Genomic DNA, 22251 nt, shown 5'->3' with positions numbered 1-22251 from the left:
AGTCATCAGCGTTGTTACTGTTAACTAAAACTATTAAAATTTATTTTGGATAATTGAAATAAAGTTAAAATAAAATATTAAGACAAACGAAAATTAGAAATGTGCCTTGACAACTAATTGAAACTAATTTATGTTCAAGTTCTAAAGCTAAAAATAGTACTAAAGAACCAAAAGTGCAGTACTGTCGTACTAACCTTACTAAAAACAAACACTGAAATATAAATAAATTAAAGCTAAATAGAAATAACAAAAAAATTATGACAAAAGCACATAACTAAAACGGAAAATAACAAACTGAAAATATTAAAACACCTACAATGTGATTTTCTGGATTTTTTTTTCTCATTTTGTCTCTCGTAGTTGAGGTATACCTATGATGAAAATTACAGGCCTCTCTCATCTTTTTAAGTGGGAGAACTTGCACAATTGGTGGCTGACTAAATACTTTTTTGCCCCACTGTACTTCAAAATAGTAATAAATACTATAACAGCATAGAAGTAATACTAAAATAACACTGAAGGTCATGTAGGTTTAGAACAAGATGCGGGTACTTTCTTTTTTTTTTTTTTTAAATAAGTTTTGTGTGATCTATCCCTTTGAAACTTCTGTCATTTAACACAGTGTCATTCAACGTCACATGAAAGTCACAGGAAGGAATTCCATCAGCCTTGTACATGTGGTGGTCCTATTCTGTCCCTTAGTTTGTTTCAGGGCGTTTCAAGGAGCTGGAAACGATGCAATCAAATGACAGTCGACTCGTCCCAGAGACTCTCGCCGTCCCCTGTGTACACTATTTTCGTCCCATGAGTCTCATTTTCGCTCTGGCTTAAAAAAATGAAGTTCCCTTACTGAAGGTTGATGACGATTCTCCTTAAACATATGCCTGATATGCATTATGTTTCAAATTGATGGCATAAAATGGGAGTCTGTGCTTTGATAAATGCATTTGAAAGTCAACTAGATGATTTATGATTGAGGCACCATTCATGTCTGTAGCACAAATGTTGAGGGATGAGTTGCATGAAGTTTAAAACTTCCTAGTCTTGGAAAACAGCAATAATTAGTCAAATGTACCTCAAAGTTTGTGTTTTTCTTCACCAAACCACACTCATGTCCCTCAAGATAGTCCAGCATGTCACAACAACCATTATTTTCTACCCTGTTTCTTCACAGGCACAGGATATTTATAGAATTTACACTGTTTATATTAAATTTATTAAAGGCAGGGTGCGAACTATGGGGGAGCTAGGGGGAGCTCGGCTCCCCTTAATAAGACATGGGCTCCCCTGAAAACGTGATTTGTGAAATTTTGGGGGGTCTCAAAAAATATTGACAATGTGTTATTTTGACGTGCAATTTCAGTTTTGTGTAATGTGATCATCGTGGATTATTATGTGTAAAATTGCTAAAATATCATTCATTCATACATGACGCAGATTTAAACCTAATTCACTTCAATAAAGATAACTATACGTGCTATTCTTGTCATGAGCATCAAGGTGTGGGGGCGCTGCAGTGCAAATTCCACTCATGTTTAGTACGTTAACTCAAAGATTCGTAGAAAAAATATAAACGTTGGACTCTGTGGTCGATTCTGTGTTAAGGTAAGGCATGTTATTCGCAATTATGTGTTGTGGCTGGGTTGTTATAGGTCTGCGTGACTCTAGATGTCTTAGGCCTAATTGAACGGCAGAATTATGGGATTCTTCTGTAGCCTGACGACGAGTAACTTTAACCGTTGTTCATGTGAACTCAAAGACAGCCTGATGCTTTGTTTATAGACTATTTGTGGGTGGCTGTTTGTTGTTTCACCTATCAATTCGTGTCGATAAAGTATAATAGGGTAAATCCTGTATAGTGATTGATCCTATATAGTGCTTGCATAAATCAAGTATTGCATACACTTGTAGCTGTTATGTATCTTTGTAAGTCTCTTTTGAGGCACGCGCAAGCGCACAAACCCCCGCATTCCCTTCAGAAACAATGTATTCCACTGCGAGTTCAGCGGCTCAGATGTCGGTAGTAAATGTAGACTGCTATGTTCATTATTACATCCAACAACAGAACACCTCAATCGCTTAGGAGTCATTCTTGTCTACGTCTGCTCCAGCGGTGAAACAAGAGGACTGACGACAGCTCACTCAGGTAAGACACCAGTCCAGTCTGTGCTGAAACGCTATGGTCAATCAAACCATCGTGGGAGGGGCCTGTCTGTGTGAGGTCACACAGACAGGCATCTGAGATCGGCTCGATTTGAGAAAGGGGAAAACATTTAACCAGATTTTTTAAAAAAACACTGGGTGGATTTTTATCATTATAGGGTGGTTGTGTACACACACTGCCAACACACATTTCAGTTCAAACAACTTGTAAAAGTGCATGTAGAATCCTATGACCCCTTTAAAAGCTTCTGGAGGTCGGAAATGCTCCTGGGAGCCAGAGAAAAGGAAGCGTCAACTGTGGCGACAGTATTTGCAAGGGTCGTTGGCCCGCTCTACCTTATTGGTGCTGGGAGCCGAAGCCCCGTCTTTCATGATCTCTCTATAGCTGAAGGAGGAGATGCTACTGCTGTCACCCGTCTGCTTCCCTTCAAAAAACAAACATAATCCACTGCGTCTTCAGCGGCTCAGATGTCGGGAGTAAACGACAACTGCTATGTTCATTATTACATCCAACAACAGAACACCTCAATCGCTTAGGAGTCATTCTTGTCTACGTCTGCTCCAGCGGTGAAACAAGAGGACTGACGACAGCTCACTCAGGTAAGACACCAGTCCAGTCTGTGCTGAAACGCTATGGTCAATCAAACCATCGTGGGAGGGGCCTGTCTGTGTGAGGTCACACAGACAGGCATCTGAGATCGGCTCGATTTGAGAAAGGGGAAAACATTTAACCAGATTTTTAAAAAAAACACTGGGTGGATTTTTATCATTATAGGGTGGTTGTGTACACACACTGCCAACACACATTTCAGTTCAAACAACTTGTAAAAGTGCATGTAGAATCCTATGACCCCTTTAAAAGCTTCTGGAGGTCGGAAATGCTCCTGGGAGCCAGAGAAAAGGAAGCGTCAACTGTGGCGACAGTATTTGCAAGGGTCGTTGGCCCGCTCTACCTTATTGGTGCTGGGAGCCGAAGCCCCGTCTTTCATGATCTCTCTATAGCTGAAGGAGGAGATGCTACTGCTGTCACCCGTCTGCTGCGTACGGCTCGGCGAACTGATCTCAGATAACACCAGCTCCTCCAGACCTGTAAATATATACATGACCCAAAAAGAGGAATATTTTAAGAGCATAAATCACTAAGCGCTGTAGGTGAGCTAGAAAATGGCAATGGGTTAGATTGTGCATATTTCCTGCAGCAGCTCACTCAACATACTTTTTTATGTGTCAGAAACATTTACAACATCAAAGTATATTAATATGAATGCTATTGCCTCATTTTCTATCTTGTTTGAAAATATACTGAAATATACTGTCCAGTCCTAGATACTATAAAATAGCAGTTTCCAGAAACCGGTAACCACTATTTTGATCAACAACTAGTTACTGCAAGGCAACTATTAGTAGGCCAAAATAATAATACAAATGCATTTGCAATCTACAGAGAGTACGTAGGTCAACAAACAAGGAATCACTACTGAGTAATCTATACTAGAGCTAAGCATGCTAACATATTACAGGCTACATAGCAGAACGTCATCCATTAATACCTGCACTCACGGACAGAGAATCTACAAAGTAAACAATTCACAAAAGTTAGACGTTATCCATTTTATTTAGCATTTAATTGTATGGAATACACTAATGTTCAAAAGTTTGGGTTCAGTAAGATTAATACTTTTATTCAGCAAGAACAAATGAAATGGATCACAAGTGACAGCAAAGACATTTATAATTACAAAAAAAAAAATCAAATAAATGCTGTTGATTTTGAATTTTCTATTCTAATGTTTTCTATTCTAATGTATTACTTTCCACAAAAATATTAAGCAGCACTATTTTCAACACTCATAGTAAGAAGAAATGTTTCTTTAGCAGCAAATCAGTATACTAGAACAATTTATTTCATTCATAATGTTACAAAAGATTTTTATTTCAAATAAATGCTGTTCTTTTTAACTTTCTTTTCATTAAATTATCTTGGGGGGAAAAAAGTAAGATGCTTTCCACAGAAATACTAAACAGCACAACTATTTTAAATAAAAAGAAAAGTTTCTTGAGCAACAAATAAGCATATTAGAATTATTTCCAAAAGATCATGTGACTGGAGTGATGATGCTGAAACTTCAGCTTTACCATCACAGGAATAAAATACATTTTAAAATATATTAAAAGAGTAAATAGTTATTTTAAATTGTAATAACATTTCACAATATTACTGTTTTCTTATAATAAAAATGCAGACTTGGTGAGCATAAGGGACTTCTTCTAAAAACATTTTAAAAAATATTACTGTCCTCAAACATTTGAAAATATTTACATATATATATATACATACAGGTGCATCTCAATAAATTAGAATGTCGTGGTTTTTTTTTTGTTTGTTTAATTCGCACAGAGTAAAAAAGTTAGTGAATCCATTTTATAAAGTCATTTTCTGTGACGTCAACGTGCATTGCGAAAAGCACTATACAAATAAAACTGACTTGACGTCATATAATAAAAAGGACAGCTAGAGTCAATGAAAATTGTTTCAAATAGTTAAACCCTTAAAGGTTTTTTTATTATTATTATTCGTACTTGGTCTAAAAAGACAAAAAACAAAACCACTTTATAAAGACATTTTCTGTGACGTCAATGTGTATTGAGAAAATCATTATACAAAATAGTTAAACCCTTAAAGGTTTTTTTATTATTATTATTCGTACTTGGTCTAAAAAGACAAAAAACAAAACCACTTTATAAAGACATTTTCTGTGACGTCAATGTGTATTGTGAAAATCATTATACAAATAAAATTGACTTGACATCATATAAACAGTCGAAGGGCAGCTAAAGTCAATTAAAAATGTGTTCACAACCTGTATTTAATGTAGGGCTGCACGATAAATCGCATGTGATATTTATCGCGCATCTTGCCGTTGTTCACCGACAAGCTGCGCAAAATATGATCGTGGTTTTGCACAGTGTGAGCACATGTGACGACCCCGGGCTTCATCCACGGTGAAAGCCGATCCGGCGATCCACAGCACTAAGTTGATGTATTCCCTCAGCGACCAGCACGGATCAGCTCTAGGCATGACGAAGCGGATATCGTCCTCTTTTGGAAGACCAAACAAAGTAGTTTCGCTTTCACAACGAAACACAGCGTCTTCAGGACATGGCGGAAAGCGGCAACAATACTACAGCGAGAATAAAAGTTACGCCTTTTTTCTTTGCGTGAACATTTGGGCGGCGTTATGCAAATCTTCCCACATAGTGAGGTAGATATGTGGGGGCGTGTTAGAACGAGCCGTTTTAGGTAGGTGTGGCTGACTCTTAACTTTTATAAAGAATATCTCTTTGGATTTGAGACTTTAGTCTTTGCAACTTTACAGATCTTCTTTATGCACCCCCAGCTTGTAACACTCCAAAAAAGAAAGGAAAAATTGAAATCGCATCATATGACCCCTTTAATGTAATTTGCCTTCTTGCAAAAACTATTTATAGCCAATGAGCCGAACGCTGGAAAGTGAACTGCTCAACATCCCACAGGAACCTGATGCAAGAACAAAGCGCATGGGCTGTTTGGAATTCTCTTTAGGTGGTAAGAACATGCTTTGGGTTTGTCTCATTTGTAGCAGTTTGCAGTCGGGGTGGAGCCTTCTTCATCTGCTGCCTTATTTATGCTCAGCGCCACATATTTACTTACCTGCTTTAAATTTTTCATTCATGCCGCCCATGTGTGATGAAATGGCGAACGCAGAGCCAATCGCAGTTTAAATCACCTGAGAGGGCACTGACAGCTCTAAAAAGCCCTATTCCATGTACTTACAAATGCTTTATATGATGATGGAGGGGTATGTCTCAAAATCTTAAGTATAACATGTAAGGAAGAAAGTGTTCACCTGTACGGGTCTTAGTGTTGGTTAGGATTTCCTGCAGCCGCTCCTGGAGTTTATCGGCTCTTTTTCTCTCCAAATGGAGCTGCCTCTTCAAGTCTTTCAGCTGCAGACATAACATGACAGCCATTATTTGGACATCTGATGGACATTTAGTTTGATGGACATTTAGCAGACTATAAACCAGTATAGTATTTGGACACTTAAGCCACACTTAAAGTGATAGTCCACCCAAAAATGAAAAGTCATCATTTACTCCCCTCAAGTTGTTTCTAACCTGTATGAATTTCTTTCTTCTGCTGAACGCAAGATATTTTGAAGAATATGGGTAACCAAACAGTTGATGGTCCCTACTGACTTCCATAATATGGAAAAAGCTACTATGGAGGTCAATGGGGACCATCAAGTGTTTGGTTACCCATATTCTTCAAAATATCTCATACAGAAACTCATACAGGTTTGGAACTGTGCCTGGAGGGTGAGTAAATGATGGCAGAAGTTTTATTTTTGTGTGAACTATCCCTTTAAAAAATAAATAAATGTCTAAATATCATTACATAAAATCGCAAACCAAAATATATATATATATATATATATATATATATACACCGACAACATCAACTAAATATCCCATCCTCCAATTTTGCAGCAGTAGCACTACAAAATCCTTTTGTTTTTGTCGGAAGGAGAAAAAGAGGGGAAGATATATGAAATTTCATCCATTTTGTGGCCAAAATCACTTCAAGTAGGAAGGAACTTCCCAGAGGGACTGCATTTGTAACCTAATAAACAGTGTGCCTAATAAACAATGCCACAGAAAAGCTATAACCAAAACTTTATTGAGCTAAAAGTATGGACAGCTTCTGGAGCTGGAAACACACACAAACAGAGACGATCAATGAACTGTCAAACGAGATTCTATTGATGAAACGGCTAGAGCGTTAATGAACGCTGATCGACCCTCGTCAATAGGAGGTCTGGTTTCAGGTCTGTAGGGCAGAGAGGTGTCCTGCCCATCGCCTGGGACTATTTTAATTCACTTTCTGGGAAATGGAGAGAGGGAAAGCCCTGACTCATCCCTTTCTCCTGGCTGGATTGCCTACTTACCGCTGAACTACCTTTTTTCTCCAGGATTCTCTGTCCATCCACTGTATCTTTAATCTCCTGAAATACACACACAAAGGTCATTACAGTTTATCAAATCCATCTTTATTTTAAAACTACTGTCAAATGATTATTTTCAAATAACTTTTCAGTTTAGTTTGAAATGTTTCCCTAAGCTACAGTTTAGTCTCTTTCATTTTTATATATTTTAGACAATAAAAAGACAGCACAACTGAAGTACCATATAAAACAAGAAAGGGCATTTAAATGCATTTACAGAGGAACTTCTATTGCAGAAATAATGTTATGCAATTCATGTTTTCAATATTTCATATTCATCTTATTATTATTGTATTAACTATTTTAGTTAATATTTATTATTTATGAATATACACTACCACTCAAAAGTTTAGGTTCAATAAGATTTTTAAATGTTTTTGAGTCTCAAGGCTGCATTTAATTAAAAAATACATTCAAAACTGTAATATTGTGAAAATGTATTACAATTTAAAATAACAAATTTCCATTTTAATATATATATATATATATATTAAAATGTAATTTACACGCAAAGCTGCATTTTCAGCATCATTACTCCAGTCTTCAGAGTCACATGTTCCTTCAGAAATCATTCTAATATGCTGATTTGCTGCTCAAGAATCATTTCTTATTATTGAAAATAGTTGTGCTGCTTAATAATCATGATGCATTTTTCCAAGATTATTTGATGAATTAAAAGTTTAAAAGATAAGCATTTATTTGAAATAGAAATCTTTTGTAAAATTATTAAAATCTTTTTTATCAATTTAATGCATCCTTGCTGAACAAAAGTAGTAATTTCTTTAAAAAAAAAACATTTTAAATCTTACTGACCCACAAAAAGTGGAGTAGTGTATGATGTAGTGTCTGCTGCTTTAAATCTTAGTATTAGTATACAATAAGAACCATCACACAAGAAACATCAGAACAAAGGTAAGCCCTAATAAACCATTCTAAGATCAGACCAGGAAACACCAATTTTGCAGCTCTGAAAACTGAACATCCCCCAGGAGCTGCTGGCAGCAGATGCTCACACAAAGAACAATGTCATCCTAATGCTGCATCGTTCTTGAGTCACATTTGAAATTACTGGTGAGCTCCAGTGATCACACCCCCACAATATCCTCCATCTGAGTCGTGACTTATTTAGCATCTTAAAAACACATAGTTCTCATCACGCTGAAGAACAAAAGCTCCAGCAGAGCCACTAGGAGACCAGTAGAGCGCTACAAATGAATACATTCTGTTCACACACCTGTTTGAGTTTGCTGATTGTGTTGTTGAGTTCTTCTCTCTCTTTCTGCATCTCCATCACTTGCTGTTTGACTGTCTCCACCTCTGCAGCTTTAGCCTGAGAAACAGCAGGAATGTGTGTTCATTTATTAAAAACGGATAAGTTCTGGACAGAACTGATTATTTATTAATTTGTTTAATACACAGATTTGTCAGACTTGAAAAGTAGGATATGATATTTGATTAAATTACAAAGAACATGCTAAAATACAGTAAAATAAGCAAGTAATAAGTTTAAATATTTTCATTTGTGTATGTGTGTGTGTGTGTGTGCGCGCACATATTCTGTGTTTTGTTAAACTAAAACTAAAAGATATCTATCAGCATAAAAGAAAAGTTAGAAAATAAATTCTGTTTTCAATCTTGCATCAAAACAACTTCCTCTGCTTCTGAAATAAATTTTCTTTTGTGCTGACATAACCAAGGCTGTGCAGGCATGGTAAAAAATAATATTAAACGGTATGATCTAATCAAATCAGTCAAGTCATGCCAGAGATGGACTGGCCATAGGACTTTATTGGTGTTTCAGTTCAGTAGAATCATAAATTAAATGCAATCAAATGTACTCCAGCTACGTTATTAAAAACAAAAGTAATTACATGAGATTTAACCTTGGGTTTCCATGACCTCATTGAGAAATTCTTAACTTTTGAGCACCTACAGACATGTTCCATGCATTTCATACTGTCTTTTAAGCTCATTAAGTAAAATTCTGTCAAGCCATCATCCATCAACTCGGTGAGACGTGACCGAATTCTGATGTGTTTCTGAGACTTGAATATTTATGAAGACAACAAATGTGTCATAAAGACAAGATCTGCTAAATATAGCTTTACCGCTCATTACTTCATCTGCTTTCGCTTACTGTACTCCATTAAGTGCTGTCAAACACCAAATGTGTTTTTATGATCACGTCCAAAAAAGTTTACCTCCAGCTGAAGTGTGAGATCTTTCTGTACCCGCTGGATCTCTTCTGCATGGTCCAGTTTGTTCTTTTCCATGCTCTCCTGTTCACAACACAAACAAATGACACCAATATCAAGTATAAATCACCCAGACATCCAAGGATGAATGCAATATTTTGTTAGTTTGAAACATAAACGTGAAGCTAGTAAAATGCTCTTCTTTTTACCATTTAACAGTTTTAAAGTCTATAACTTTGAAGTTTGAAATCTGTATTTTACTTTTATATTTCAAACTTTAAAACTACAGACTATAAAACTGTCAAATGGTGAAAAGAAGAGAATTTTAGTGGATTTACAGTACGTTAATGATTCAATTTATTTTATATTTTACATTTATAAGAAATTGAAATATAACAATAAATCCACTGTAAATGCTCTTTACCATTTGGCATTTTAAAGCCTGCAACACAGTAATGAAAAAACAACACTGACATCATGTGGTCGGAATGATACTGATGTAGCCAGATGTAAACAACAAAAGACAGTTTCCATCTCTGCCAGTGCTTTGCAGCAAGAGATGATTGTGAACACACGGCACCTCTGCTTCCTTGAGCCTGCGCTCAAACCAGCCCTTTGTCCCCTCCATAGACTGAACCTGAGCTTTCAACTCCTCCACATACGGCTGAAGACCCTCCAGCTCTTTGGTACGAGCCTGAAAAAAAAAAGAAACAGTTGTAAATAGGTTAAGTGCTTTGTTGAATGTTCGTGTCTCAACCAACAAGCTTTCAGTTAGCGGCTCACAAAGGTTCCTTACTCTCTCGTCTCGTAGCTGTGAGCGGATCTCCTCTTCCGTGCGGTTCTTCTCCTCATGGAGGCCGCGGAGCTCCTTCTCATAGCGGGCCCTGATGCTCAGCACTTCCTTTTCATGCTGCAAGCGCACATCGCTGAGTTCCTCTTTGTGCCGTGACTTCTCCTGCGCCGTCTCAATGGCCAGTTCATCCAGCATAACCTTACGCTTATCCGCAGTCTGAGAAAGTAAAGACAGCGTTCACTTTCTTCTTATCAGTGTGGTATTTCGTTTTAAATAAAATGTGGCAATATCAAAGCTCCAGTCATTGTCAAGACTGTATCGCACATATTTTTCTTGATTTTTTCTTCTTTTGAACAACTGTTATTTAAATGACAGGTATTTAGATGAACAGAAATCTCCATAATTGAATTTATATAGCAAAGAATGCCATAGACAAACTTTTTATATATTGTGATATTATTTTCAAGATTAAGCTAATTTTAATTGTCACTACTGTAATGTGGAGAATTTTTTTTAACCCTAAAATATTTTCATTTATATTATAATTTTGTGCTGAATTTGATGCAGATTTAAAATGTATAAAAAGTGTGTTATATCAGGATGATCTACATTGCTGTAGCAAAAACAGCCTGTTTAATTCAAAGTGTCAGAACGACGGTGGAAAATGGTCATTTAAAACTGTAAAAATTGGTGTTGGTGCAAGAAACATTGACTAACATCACGGGAAGAAAAAGAGAATTTTTTTTAACCCTAAAATATTTTCATTTATATTATAATTTTGTGCTGAATTTGATGCAGATTTAAAATGTATAAAAAGTGTGTTATATCAGGATGATCTACATTGCTGTAGCAAAAACAGCCTGTTTAATTCAAAGTGTCAGAACGACGGTGGAAAATGGTCATTTAAAACTGTAAAAATTGGTGTTGGTGCAACATTGACTAACATCACTAGAGGGAAGAAAAAAATAATAAAACTTGTACGAAAGAAATCCAAAGGTGAATCTTACGGAGCTCATTTGTGTCTAAATCCGATTGCGGCTTTTACATTAATAAAGTCATTATGATGGTCAAAAGATCAGAGCATTAACTGATGGAAGAATGAGCAGCGTGAACGGACTCACTAAAGAAGCTTAAATGAAGACAGAGATAGTGAGTGCACCAAACGTCAAACTACTTTCACCTGCTGCAGTGGGAATTGACTGAATTGTGAAAGGATCAGAAGGTTTGTGTGTCGTCACCTTTCTGGCCTCCTCTAACTCCTGCTGTAGCTTGTCCTTCTCCAGACCCAGTTCAGTGAGCTGCTCCAGTAGTCGACTATTCGCTCGGTTTGACTCCTGATCAGCAACAAGTCGTCAAAATAATTTTTATGATCGATCTGATTACTAATTCTAAAATATGTATTACTTAGCTATAATAAAAACATTAAAAATACTTTTGTAACTGCTGAAGTAATACAAGTATTGAAGTAATTGTTTTTTTGCTTTTCAATAAAAAAAACATTTAAAAGGCTTTAAAAACAACAACAAAAAAATGTTTATAGTTTTTTTCATCAGAATGGATTTTATCAAAAACAGACTTTTCAGCTGGTGGGCATAAAAAAAAAAAAAAATACTGACTAATAAAATTATAGTATAATATGATTCCTATGTCACACTGGATAAAGCATTTTATTTAGAAATAGCAAAAAGTTGAATATGTTCCGAATGCTTTTCAGTTTTGTTTTCAAAGTTAACAAGTGCCAAAATACCTGTAGCTGTGAGTTGAGATCATCTCTCTGCGCCAGGAAGCTCTCCTGTTCTGTACGTTTCTGCTGAAGCTCTGCGTTTAGCATCAGATTTTGCTCTCTCAGCAAATTCTGTTCCTGAGTCTTCACTGTTTGGATCTGCAAAAAAACATACACTGAGTTTCAGATAAATCCCAGAGAACCCCGGACAACTGAAATAAGTCTTATTCAGTCTGAATTTGGTGTATATGCAAGAAAATGCCAACAGAACACAAAAGAAGAATTCGTAAGGTGCAGAAAACACTACACAACAGCTGAGAAATGCAATATCAACATAAATGTACCCATGAGTGCTTTCAAGCTAAATATAAACTTTTATACATGATGCAACACATATTTATGTATGAATGTATGTGTGAACATACATACACACAAAAACTATGGCTAAACAAAAACATACATGGACAAACATATTAAAAACAGGCACTTTTTAAAACTTCAGTAAGGGTTAAAGTGCTGTAGGCGCTAAATGACCTTTATGCACCCTTGCAGTGTTCTTAAAATCTGATTTTGTCTCTTATTTAATCCATATATATATATATATATATAAATACAGTATATATTAATATTTAGGTATTGCTCACAAAGGATAATGGGTGTGATTCCCAAGAAGTGCACATACTAATGTAAATGTATACCTTAATGCATTTTAAGTCACTCTGGAATGAATAAACAATGATTTTGGCTGGTGAGCAATAAACAAAGTATTTAAATATGCCGTTTTGAATTTCAGTTTGAAGTTATCACACAGCCGTACTTGCATTAAAGACACCAATCACAATGCGATTAGAAAATCACACAAAACCAGATTTTTAAAACAAAACAATGTAACTTTAGGAACCTCCATGAATTTCCTTTTAGATATTGACATTTTTTCAAAGAAGAAAGTACAAATTGGCGTGAACTGAGAGTGCATTGTTAATTCCTTCAGTTTTTAGTAGTAATATAGGTAATGGCGATAAAGTTGATAAAAGTGACATTAGTATGCGTGTATTAACAGTTAATGGTACAAAGATCATGTGTGTTAGACCAGACAGTCATTCGAGTGAAGATGATGCTGGAACTGGGGTTGATGAAGGTCGTGAGGCTGTATCATGGTCAAGTACCTGTTCTAGGGCTGCTAGATTTGTCCTGAGAGCATCGTTCTCGCTCAGCATGCCCTCCACCTGCTCCTGACTGACCGCACTCTGACACGCTACCTGCAGCTCCGCCCAAACACAAAACCACCCCACAAGACCAGGAGACAGAGACAGAGAGAGAAAGCAAGACAAAAAAGAAAAAAGCAACACCAAATGAAAGATTGAAATAAAAGAGCAATAGAATAAAGTACAATGAGTGAATAGAAGAACAAAAAAGAAAATGAATGAATGAATGAAATAAAAAGAATAAAATATGAAAAATATGAAAATGTTGAATATATATGTGTGTGTGTAAATTAGACAAAAACATGAAAAAATTACAAATGAAAGAACAAGTGAACAAACAAGGGAATTAACAAAAAAACATTACATTTTTATTTTTATTTTTTTTAAAGAATGAAAAACAAAACAACGAAAAGGGGAAAATTATGAACATTTTGAAAAGAAAAATGTATAAAATAAAATAAAGGAAAAAAATACAGAACAGAAAAAAGCAAAAAGAACAACAAACAACAAAACCATGAAAAAATAACAAAAGAAAATAAATAAAGAACAATCGAGGAAGTGGATAATAAAGAAAAATGCAACAAAAAATGAAATAAAGAACAAAGAAAATGGGGGGGGGGATTAATTAAATAAAAATAATAAAATGTTCAAAATATTAACATTTTGAAGAAAAAAAAAGAAAATATGAAAGAAAAAATACAGATAAGCAAAAAGGATATAAAGAAGGGAACATGTACAGAGAAAGGAGGAGATTAGATTGATGAATAAAGCGGCAGCGTGGGATTGTAGGGGAAGATGAACACAAGAAGAATAAAGCCCAAGGGGTGAACAAGAGCAAGAGATGATAAAGAAAGAACGCCCAAAACAAGTGAAAAGAAGAGAGAAGAAAACAGGCTGAGTTAGAGAATCCAAATCAAACAGAAGAGACCCAATCAAGCAATTCTGAAAGGAAAAACAGAACAGGGACGTTCTTCATCCTTATCTGCTTGCTGTTCATTAGAGGCAGCTGCTTAATTAAGATTTGTCACCTCATGGAGGAAGTGAAAGACATTTGTGTTGGCAGGACCTGCAGTAGGGCCGACGGCAGTACAAGAGCAGCCCTTTCCTCAGGGGCCCTGGCGGAGCGCGTGTGCCCCTAAGCCACCTGCAGTGAGCCCCACTAATCCTTAATTACTCAGCTGATCCTGAGCACCATCATCCATAAACACTCAATTAAACAGGCTGCTCTCTGGGTAATTATAAACTTCACAAACTTCTCCTTAAGCACAACGAGTTTGCTATCAGCAGAAAGACTGCGGTGTCTTCCTGTTCATATTAAAGGGATAGTTAATACTATATACTCACCCTCATGTTGCTCCAAACCTGCTTGACTTAGTTTAAGAAACTTTCTTAAAACAAAAAAACACTTTGAAGAATGTTTATGCTTCAGTACAATGAAAGTGACGCTCCAAAAATGCAAATATTTTAAGTTCTGAATTCATAATTAAATTATAATTAATAACTTTAAGTCATGTTTTGTTAAAAACAAGGCTGCAATAAATATATTGCCATTCATGAATATTAAAATGCGGTGCCCTGCAAGATTGAAGTAGTTCAAAACAAAAAGTAATGTGTGAATATGCAAAAATGAGGAAGATTATCAAGGAATAACAATTTGACCACATGAAATTCAGTCGGTTTCTCTCACAAAGTTATCATACGACTCCAGGAGATTTGGAATATAGTGCAAAAGTCATACGAAATAGATTTATGATGCTGTTTTGTCATTTTTGGAGCTCAATAACATCTGTCCCCATTCACTTTTACTGTATCGAGAAAAACACGAAGGACATACTTCTCCTGTCGAGTTCCACAAAAGAAAGAAAGTCAGGTTTGGAATAAAATGATTGTGAGACATTCAACTTTAAGAACGTAAAACGCTTTCTAAGCAAAGCTAAACTACATTTTAAAACAAAGCTGAAAACCAAAACAACTAAATAATCATAAAACTGCATCCTGCCATTTAAAAAAAAAACTCAAATTTTCATTATTTGATTTTTTTATAATGAACAATAAAAACGTAATTGAGTTCCACGCTAACAACGACACCCACATGAGCCTTTTACGGTTTATTTAATTGAATCTGTAGGACCTATTATCATTAAAATCACACTCAATTTATGCAGATTAATTGCCTGCTTTCTTTCATTTATAAACCTGTTAGTAAACGGCAAACCAGCAGATGCGGAGATTGCAGATTAATTCTCTGGAGATGCACTAACGACCATCTGTGACAGAATAAACATTAAAAGAAATGCTAAATGAACATTTTAACCAACTATTCATCTTCTGTATTCTTCCTATTAGTACCTTTGACGATGTTTGGAATGGAACACTAGCATAATCTGCAGTATGTACTGTATACTGCACTGTATACTATGCAGTATGCAAGATTAAAACATTTCAAATGTGGTTCCATGACCACACTAATTTGTTTAATTCAGTAACTGGCGTCCAGTAGTCATCTCAGAAATTAATATTTCACATTTTTAACCAATCTTGTGCACTACCTGATCTTTGAGCGCATGGATGGCCATCTCATGCTCTTTCTGTTTACTCTGCAACTGCTCCTTCAGTTCAGCGACGTTCTGAAATCACACACACAAACCAACAGGCAGGAAGATTCAATGCATTTCTAGTATGACAGTGATGGATGCAGCAGTGTGTCTACGGTCCATTAATCTCTGCAGATGTGCCTCAGTGCCAGAGTCTGATCCTGAAGCACTGACTGCAGTCTTTAGCCCACTCTCAAGGGTTTGCAAATGTTTATCATCATACTCCCTTAGTGGCCATCCATCGATCGCCCTCTGAGATGTGCAACAAATGAGCTTTAATATTGGGGAATTTGGCAGGGTGGGCCTGAGCGGATCTCACCTGATTGGCTGCCATTAAATCTGTCTGCAATTTCTGCACACGAATATTTATGGATTTGAGCTCCTCCTCTTTCCTCTGTTGGATCTCATCGATTTTAGTCCTGTGGAAACAAATGCATCATATGCTATGAGGGGTTTGATGTGACTAATGTGTGGTAGGGTCTATTCCCAGGCATCACAAAATTAATACCTAAATAAAACGGCAAATTCAGCAGGAAAAACATTACAGGTGAGTGTAAATGACATCATGGGAACAGATTTAATATAGAGTTTAGTTCCAGAAGTAAAAATCAGAGCTAAATAATTGTTTAGCATTTAAGATAAACTAATTGTGAGCCATACATAATGTTTCTACAGAAGCCATAAGAGTGATTTCGAATTCTTTTTTTATTGAAGTTTTCCTCTTTCCTCTGTTGGATCTCATCGATTTTAGTCCTGTGGAAACAAATGCATCATATGCTATGAGGGGTTTGATGTGACTAATGTGTGGTAGGGTCTATTCCCAGGCATCACAAAATTAATACCTAAATAAAACGGCAAATTCAGCAGGAAAAACATTACAGGTGAGTGTATATGACATCATGGGAACAGATTTAATATAGAGTTTAGTTCCAGAAGTAAAAATCAGAGCTAAACAATCTTCATTGGAACAGATTTGAATTATCTCATTTGCTCACCAATGGTTCCTCTACATTGAATGGGTGTTGTTATTTTTAAGTTAAAACGTATTATTGCTGGATTTGTTACTTATAAACACTCAGATTTTCAGAGCTAAATAATTGTTTAGCATTTAAGATAAACTAATTGTGAGCCATACATAATGTTTCTACAGAAGCCATAAGAGTGATTTCGAATTCTTTTTTTATTGAAGTTTCTTAAAGGAATAGTTCACCCAAAAATGAAAATTTGCTGAAAATATACTCCCCCTAAGGCCATCCACGATATAGATCTTCATTGGAACAGATTTGAATTATCTCATTTGCTCACCAATGGTTCCTCTACATTGAATGGGTGTTGTTATTTTTAAGTTAAAACGTATTATTGCTGGATTTGTTACTTATAAACACTCAGATTTTCAGTTCACAAGACATTCATTGATGGACTGGAGTGGTGTGGATTACTTGTGGATTATTGTGACGTTTTTATCAGCTGTTTGGACTCTCATTCCGATGGCACCCATTCATTGCAGAGGATCCATTGGTGAGCAAACGATGTATTGCTAAATTTCTTTAAATCTCTACCAATGAAGAAACAAACTCATCTACATCTTGGATGACCAAAGGGTGAGGATAGGTATTTTTGGGTGGACTACTCCTTTAACGGATACAAATATGTATGATCCGTTCTGAGAGTGTAGAAAGAGTCAGACTTACATTTATTTTGCAGACGCTTTAATCCAAAGCAGATCAGTTTAAATTCAAGTGGGATTGTAGCAAATTGCCACTAAAATTGACAACATTCAGATGTATAATACACTCGTCAATTTAGTGCCCTAAATTCAGAAGTACACCATCAGCAGTCCTGATTCGAAATTCACCAATCAGATTCATGGGTGAGTATTTTGTTCTTGCATAACCGACAGAGTATCTTAAACTTTTTTTTTTTTTTATTTCGAAAGAAATATTAAATAATGCAACTCATCTTTAGGTTCAAGCCTTATACTGTAACTCTTCACTGAGAAAATAAATGGCAAATGCATTTCCAGAACCCAGCCTCCTAAAAAGTCCCTGTTGAGCTTTATCGCAAAGTAACTGCTCTGCTGGGTTTGCCTTTCTCACCTGCTGTCATTGTAAAGTGCTTCTTTCTCAACTTGTAGCCGCTGGAAGCTGTAAGAGAAGCATAAAGAGACTTGAATCCTCATTGGCCCTAAAAAAACCCATACAGCAGTGATAAATAACAGGCAGCATCTCCTGATCAGGGAAAGCAGGCCCCATGTTGACAAGAGGGATGCGGATCGGAGGCAGTCGTGCTGATACAGCAGTCTACAGCCAGTGCCAGCACAACAAGTTCACGTTCAGACTCATTACACTGACACAGAGACTGTCGCTAGGCCTCAGCCGAGTTATCACGGCACCTAGAGTGGAACACTAAGGGGTGATGTAATCACACGGAGAGTTCTGATTGGCTGAGGGCCACTGTACAGAGAAAGAGGACTCGAGTTAAATGGAGGATTGAAAGTCATTTATTTTGTGCTTGAGGAGGTAATGTGTTCAAATGGAATATCTTCCATTAATATTGTCTTTAACTTTCATTCTTCCATATTTCAGCAGGTTTTGCATCAAATCACTCCATCACTGTCTTCCTCAATTAATCACCGCAATTTGTAGTCTTGCGCAGGTTTAAAAGTGCACTCAGTCATTTTGCCCTAAAGTTTTTTTTACCCCTAAAGAAATTAATATTTCTTTTAAAAACTGTGTAAGATGATGCACACTCATATGGCTCACTGAGAATAGCGCATTTCTACCATGGCTTTGCATTTGCTATGTGCATGCCACTAAATCATGTCAACTGTCATGTTGGCCAGCACAACATACACAGCATAAAAAAAAATAAAAAAATGAGTGAGTGCACCTTTAAGAAATGTGAAGCTAAAGTTAAAAAAACACTTCAATAATTGCAGTAAACAGCAACTATCTTCAAGCCTTAAAGAAAAATATTCAAAAGTATCATAGAATGATCCCTTTTGACTTAATTTTCCAAGTGCTGTGAGGGCATACGATAGTGTTGACAAACTAAATCGAACTGAAATTTGAATTATTATTTAGCGAAGTCCTGACCTTGGCCATTGGTCCTCTGTACAAGACTGTGCATTCATGAGACTGTGCATTCATTTTGTTGAGCAAGTCCATTTCAGCTTGCTCAGCAAAAGCCTACAAACGCACCATTTCAAGAAATCAAGGTTAATCAAAATGTGACACACGGTTCCTAGAAAATTATGCAGATAGAGGTGAATATCTCCGTTGTGTTCTGGTTGTTCTCATGAACGCACAGTCGTTCACAGCAGACCAATGGCCAAGCTCAGTATTATGGCTAAATAATAATTTAAACAAAAAATATAATTTTTTCACCAAACCCTACAATACACCTCCAGAATAGGGATGTATCAATTAACCGCGAGCCGGTCGAAAATATGTGACGATTCAAATCGGTTGAGATGCCAAACAAATCGCGATACAATTGGACTAGGAGTTTATATGAATTTATCTCTGAGGGGAACTGACTATCTTTAGAAAAGTTTACGTGGTATTTTCTTTTCATCTTGCCTTTGAACAATGCATATTAAAGTAGTGTTTATAAGCAGCAGTAACCCAGGAAACACTGTATCATTGCTGTTCATAAGCGCCACCTGCTGTCAGAGAGTGAATCTGCTTCTCATTCAGCTCGTCTGCTGTTTTGTTCAAATATATGTTTTATGTAGTATAGTTTCACAAAACTAAATTCAGACCATTCTGTTTTTGCTTCAAATTTCAAAATGATAGTCTAATTTAAATTAAAAACTACTCACGCTGCATGTATGCTGCATCTTTGTTTGGATCATGATTAAAATCCAGTGGTTGCCTCTAATTTTAAATGGAAAGCGCACAGACAAAGCCTTAGTTTCTTCATAGTAAGAGATTTCTTTTATTTGTGTAACTTGTTTGATTTGGGGTTTGTTTTCAAATTTCAATTTAGTTTTGTTATATTTCAATTTCACAAAGAAACGTGCAGCAATAGCCTAATAAAACGACACCTTTTCATTTACTGTATAATGTCTTCAATCTCATTTTGTAAAAAAAAAAATTGTGAGAAAATCGAATCGTGAAATCAAAATCGTAAATCGAATCGTGAGTTGAGTGAATCGTTACATCCCTACTCCAGAACACTTGGAAAATATGGCACAAGTCGAATGGGATCACTCTGTGATCCTTCTGCTTCTTTTTCTGCTTGAAGCTGTACGCTATTCATTGCCATTATATGGATGGGAGCAAGCAAAACATGTTTTTTAAATTTTGTGGGCTGAAGAAGAAAGAAGGACATATGGCATTAGAACATCACCAGGGTGAGTAAATAATTACTTAATTTTCATTTTTAAGTTAACTATTGCTGTAATAAGAAAGTGCTGAACATATATGAACAAATAAAGCATAAAAGCAACTTACCTCTCTTGTTTTTTCTTCAACCTATCAGACAACTAATAAATGGGAGAAAAAAAAAACAAGACATTATCACTGACATCTTTATCACTGAGCACACATGCTAACTGAAACAGACAAATGACACTTACTTTAGCATTTTCATCTTGTAGTTTTGTGATTTCTGCCTGCTTGGACATCTGAAAATGAAAATAAATATTACAACAAGAAATGTCTTTTGTAGGGACTAAAATATGGATTAACATAATAATAGAATAAGAATATGCAACCTGATCTTTGAAAAAGTGAATCAATCAGAATTCAAAATGAAATGAATAAATGAACTGAAAATACAATAATGTAAAAATGTATCATCAAATTAAAGTTATTTTTAATAAGCGACTTTCTAAAATGTTCTATTCTAAAATTATCTATTCATTCTAGAAAACATTTTGAATATTTAAACCTGCAAAATGCAATTTTGACATGAAAGTATTCTCTGGAGCAAAGTGAGAATGAAGGTGTCCAAAATTAGCACCCACGACGAGGGTAAAAATACACACTCATCAGCAAAATAAATCCTAGCATTTTGTCCTTTTGTCTGTTTCCTGCCATTCTGTGTATTTAGAGGGCAAAACTGATGCTTTTACCTCTAGTGTCAGGAGTTGTTCCCTCAGTAAGCATTTCTCCTCCATTTCCGTTTGAAGCTTTAATGCCACCTCTGAAAGCCAGCGTTAACAGATATTAATGCACATGACCCCTAGAGTTTGAGAAGTGTTCAACTGAAGCTCAGTCAAAGTCAGACCATTGTGCTGCTATATGAAGATCCAGAACTCATCCTTCCCTGGTTCTACTCTGTTAACTCCTCGGTAAGTTTGATAAGGTCACAACTTTAAAAGGAAGTTGTCAAAAAGATGTACTCACCGCTCAGCTCATTATCTCGCTGTTCTAGTTTGACGCTTTGCACTTCGGCCTAAAGAACACAGGAGGAGACCAAAAATATATACATATAATGAAATGAACTCTTTATCACAAAGGGTTTTAACAGCAGGTTCCAGTAAGCATTTCTCCTCCATTTCCGTTTGAAGCTTTAATGCCACCTCTGAAAGCCAGCGTTAACAGATATTAATGCACATGACCCCTAGAGTTTGAGAAGTGTTCAACTGAAGCTCAGTCAAAGTCAGACCATTGTGCTGCTATATGAAGATCCAGAACTCATCCTTCCCTGGTTCTACTCTGTTAACTCCTCGGTAAGTTTGATAAGGTCACAACTTTAAAAGGAAGTTGTCAAAAAGATGTACTCACCGCTCAGCTCATTATCTCGCTGTTCTAGTTTGACGCTTTGCACTTCGGCCTAGAGAACACAGGAGGAGACCAAAAATATATACATATAATGAAATGAACTCTTTATCACAAAGGGTTTTAACAGCAGGTTCAGTTTCTACAAAGCAGCTCCACAAATAAAACGCCATTAAACACAGAAATCAGTGGATGTTGAAAGGAAAACACTTCATGAAAGCTGACATTATGCATATGGAAACAAATCGACCCCATTTAAAGGGGTCCTATTATGCTCTTTTACAAAGTCTTGATTTTGTTTTGGGGGTGTACTAGAACAGGCTCTCAGAAAAGTGATTTCAGTTAAAGCTGCAGTCCGTAACTTTTTTTGATTAAAAATGATCCGAAATCAATATTTGAGCAAGTACATAACCAGCCAGTGTTCAAAACTATCGCCTTACTTTAGCCCGACTCACAACGGTTAGCTTATAATAATGTTTTATAATTTGAGTGAAACGGGTAGGTTTTCGCGAGAAATTCGAGCATGGCACTGCGTCATTACGTCACGTCTGTAAACATAAAGAAGTTGTCCCGGCTACTAGGCTATCGCATGTGAGGATCCTGCAGGTGGCCTATCGTTTATAGCCTTTTCTTACAGCAGCCAAAATAATTAAATGTATCATTTTGATGGCGGACCTCAATCCATAAAGGATTATGTGTTTATGAAACACATGTGAATGAAATTAAATTATATGGCCGTTATAAATGTGCTTCTGATTACAGATAGCCTTGTATTTTAAAGACAACCAGTTCGAAGGGAGCATA

General features: G+C 36.1%; 1 protein-coding gene across 1 annotated transcript in view; it reads right to left on the bottom strand.

Annotated features, from left to right (window-relative positions):
• Nucleotides 1-22251, bottom strand: part of LOC107584897 (GRIP1-associated protein 1) — a 53814-nt gene that overhangs the window by 18920 nt on the left and 12643 nt on the right. The window contains exons 8-24 of the mRNA XM_016271667.1: nt 21454-21502; nt 20799-20869; nt 20301-20348; nt 20176-20207; nt 17815-17862; nt 16038-16137; nt 15674-15751; nt 13086-13178; nt 11944-12078; nt 11435-11530; nt 10200-10412; nt 9984-10097; nt 9410-9487; nt 8443-8538; nt 7152-7208; nt 6051-6150; nt 3117-3250 (exon numbers count right to left, since the gene is read on the bottom strand). Of these exons, the coding sequence (XP_016127153.1) occupies nt 3117-3250; nt 6051-6150; nt 7152-7208; nt 8443-8538; nt 9410-9487; nt 9984-10097; nt 10200-10412; nt 11435-11530; nt 11944-12078; nt 13086-13178; nt 15674-15751; nt 16038-16137; nt 17815-17862; nt 20176-20207; nt 20301-20348; nt 20799-20869; nt 21454-21502 (1542 nt within the window). The remainder of the gene's footprint in view (nt 1-3116; nt 3251-6050; nt 6151-7151; nt 7209-8442; nt 8539-9409; nt 9488-9983; nt 10098-10199; nt 10413-11434; nt 11531-11943; nt 12079-13085; nt 13179-15673; nt 15752-16037; nt 16138-17814; nt 17863-20175; nt 20208-20300; nt 20349-20798; nt 20870-21453; nt 21503-22251) is intronic.

The sequence above is a fragment of the Sinocyclocheilus grahami genome, unplaced genomic scaffold (genome assembly GCF_001515645.1).
Source record: "Sinocyclocheilus grahami isolate Dianchi unplaced genomic scaffold, SAMN03320097.WGS_v1.1 scaffold64.1, whole genome shotgun sequence".
NCBI lineage: Eukaryota > Metazoa > Chordata > Actinopteri > Cypriniformes > Cyprinidae > Sinocyclocheilus > Sinocyclocheilus grahami.
Note: the sequence above shows the minus strand (reverse complement) of the source record. Positions and strands in the feature narration are given on the sequence as shown.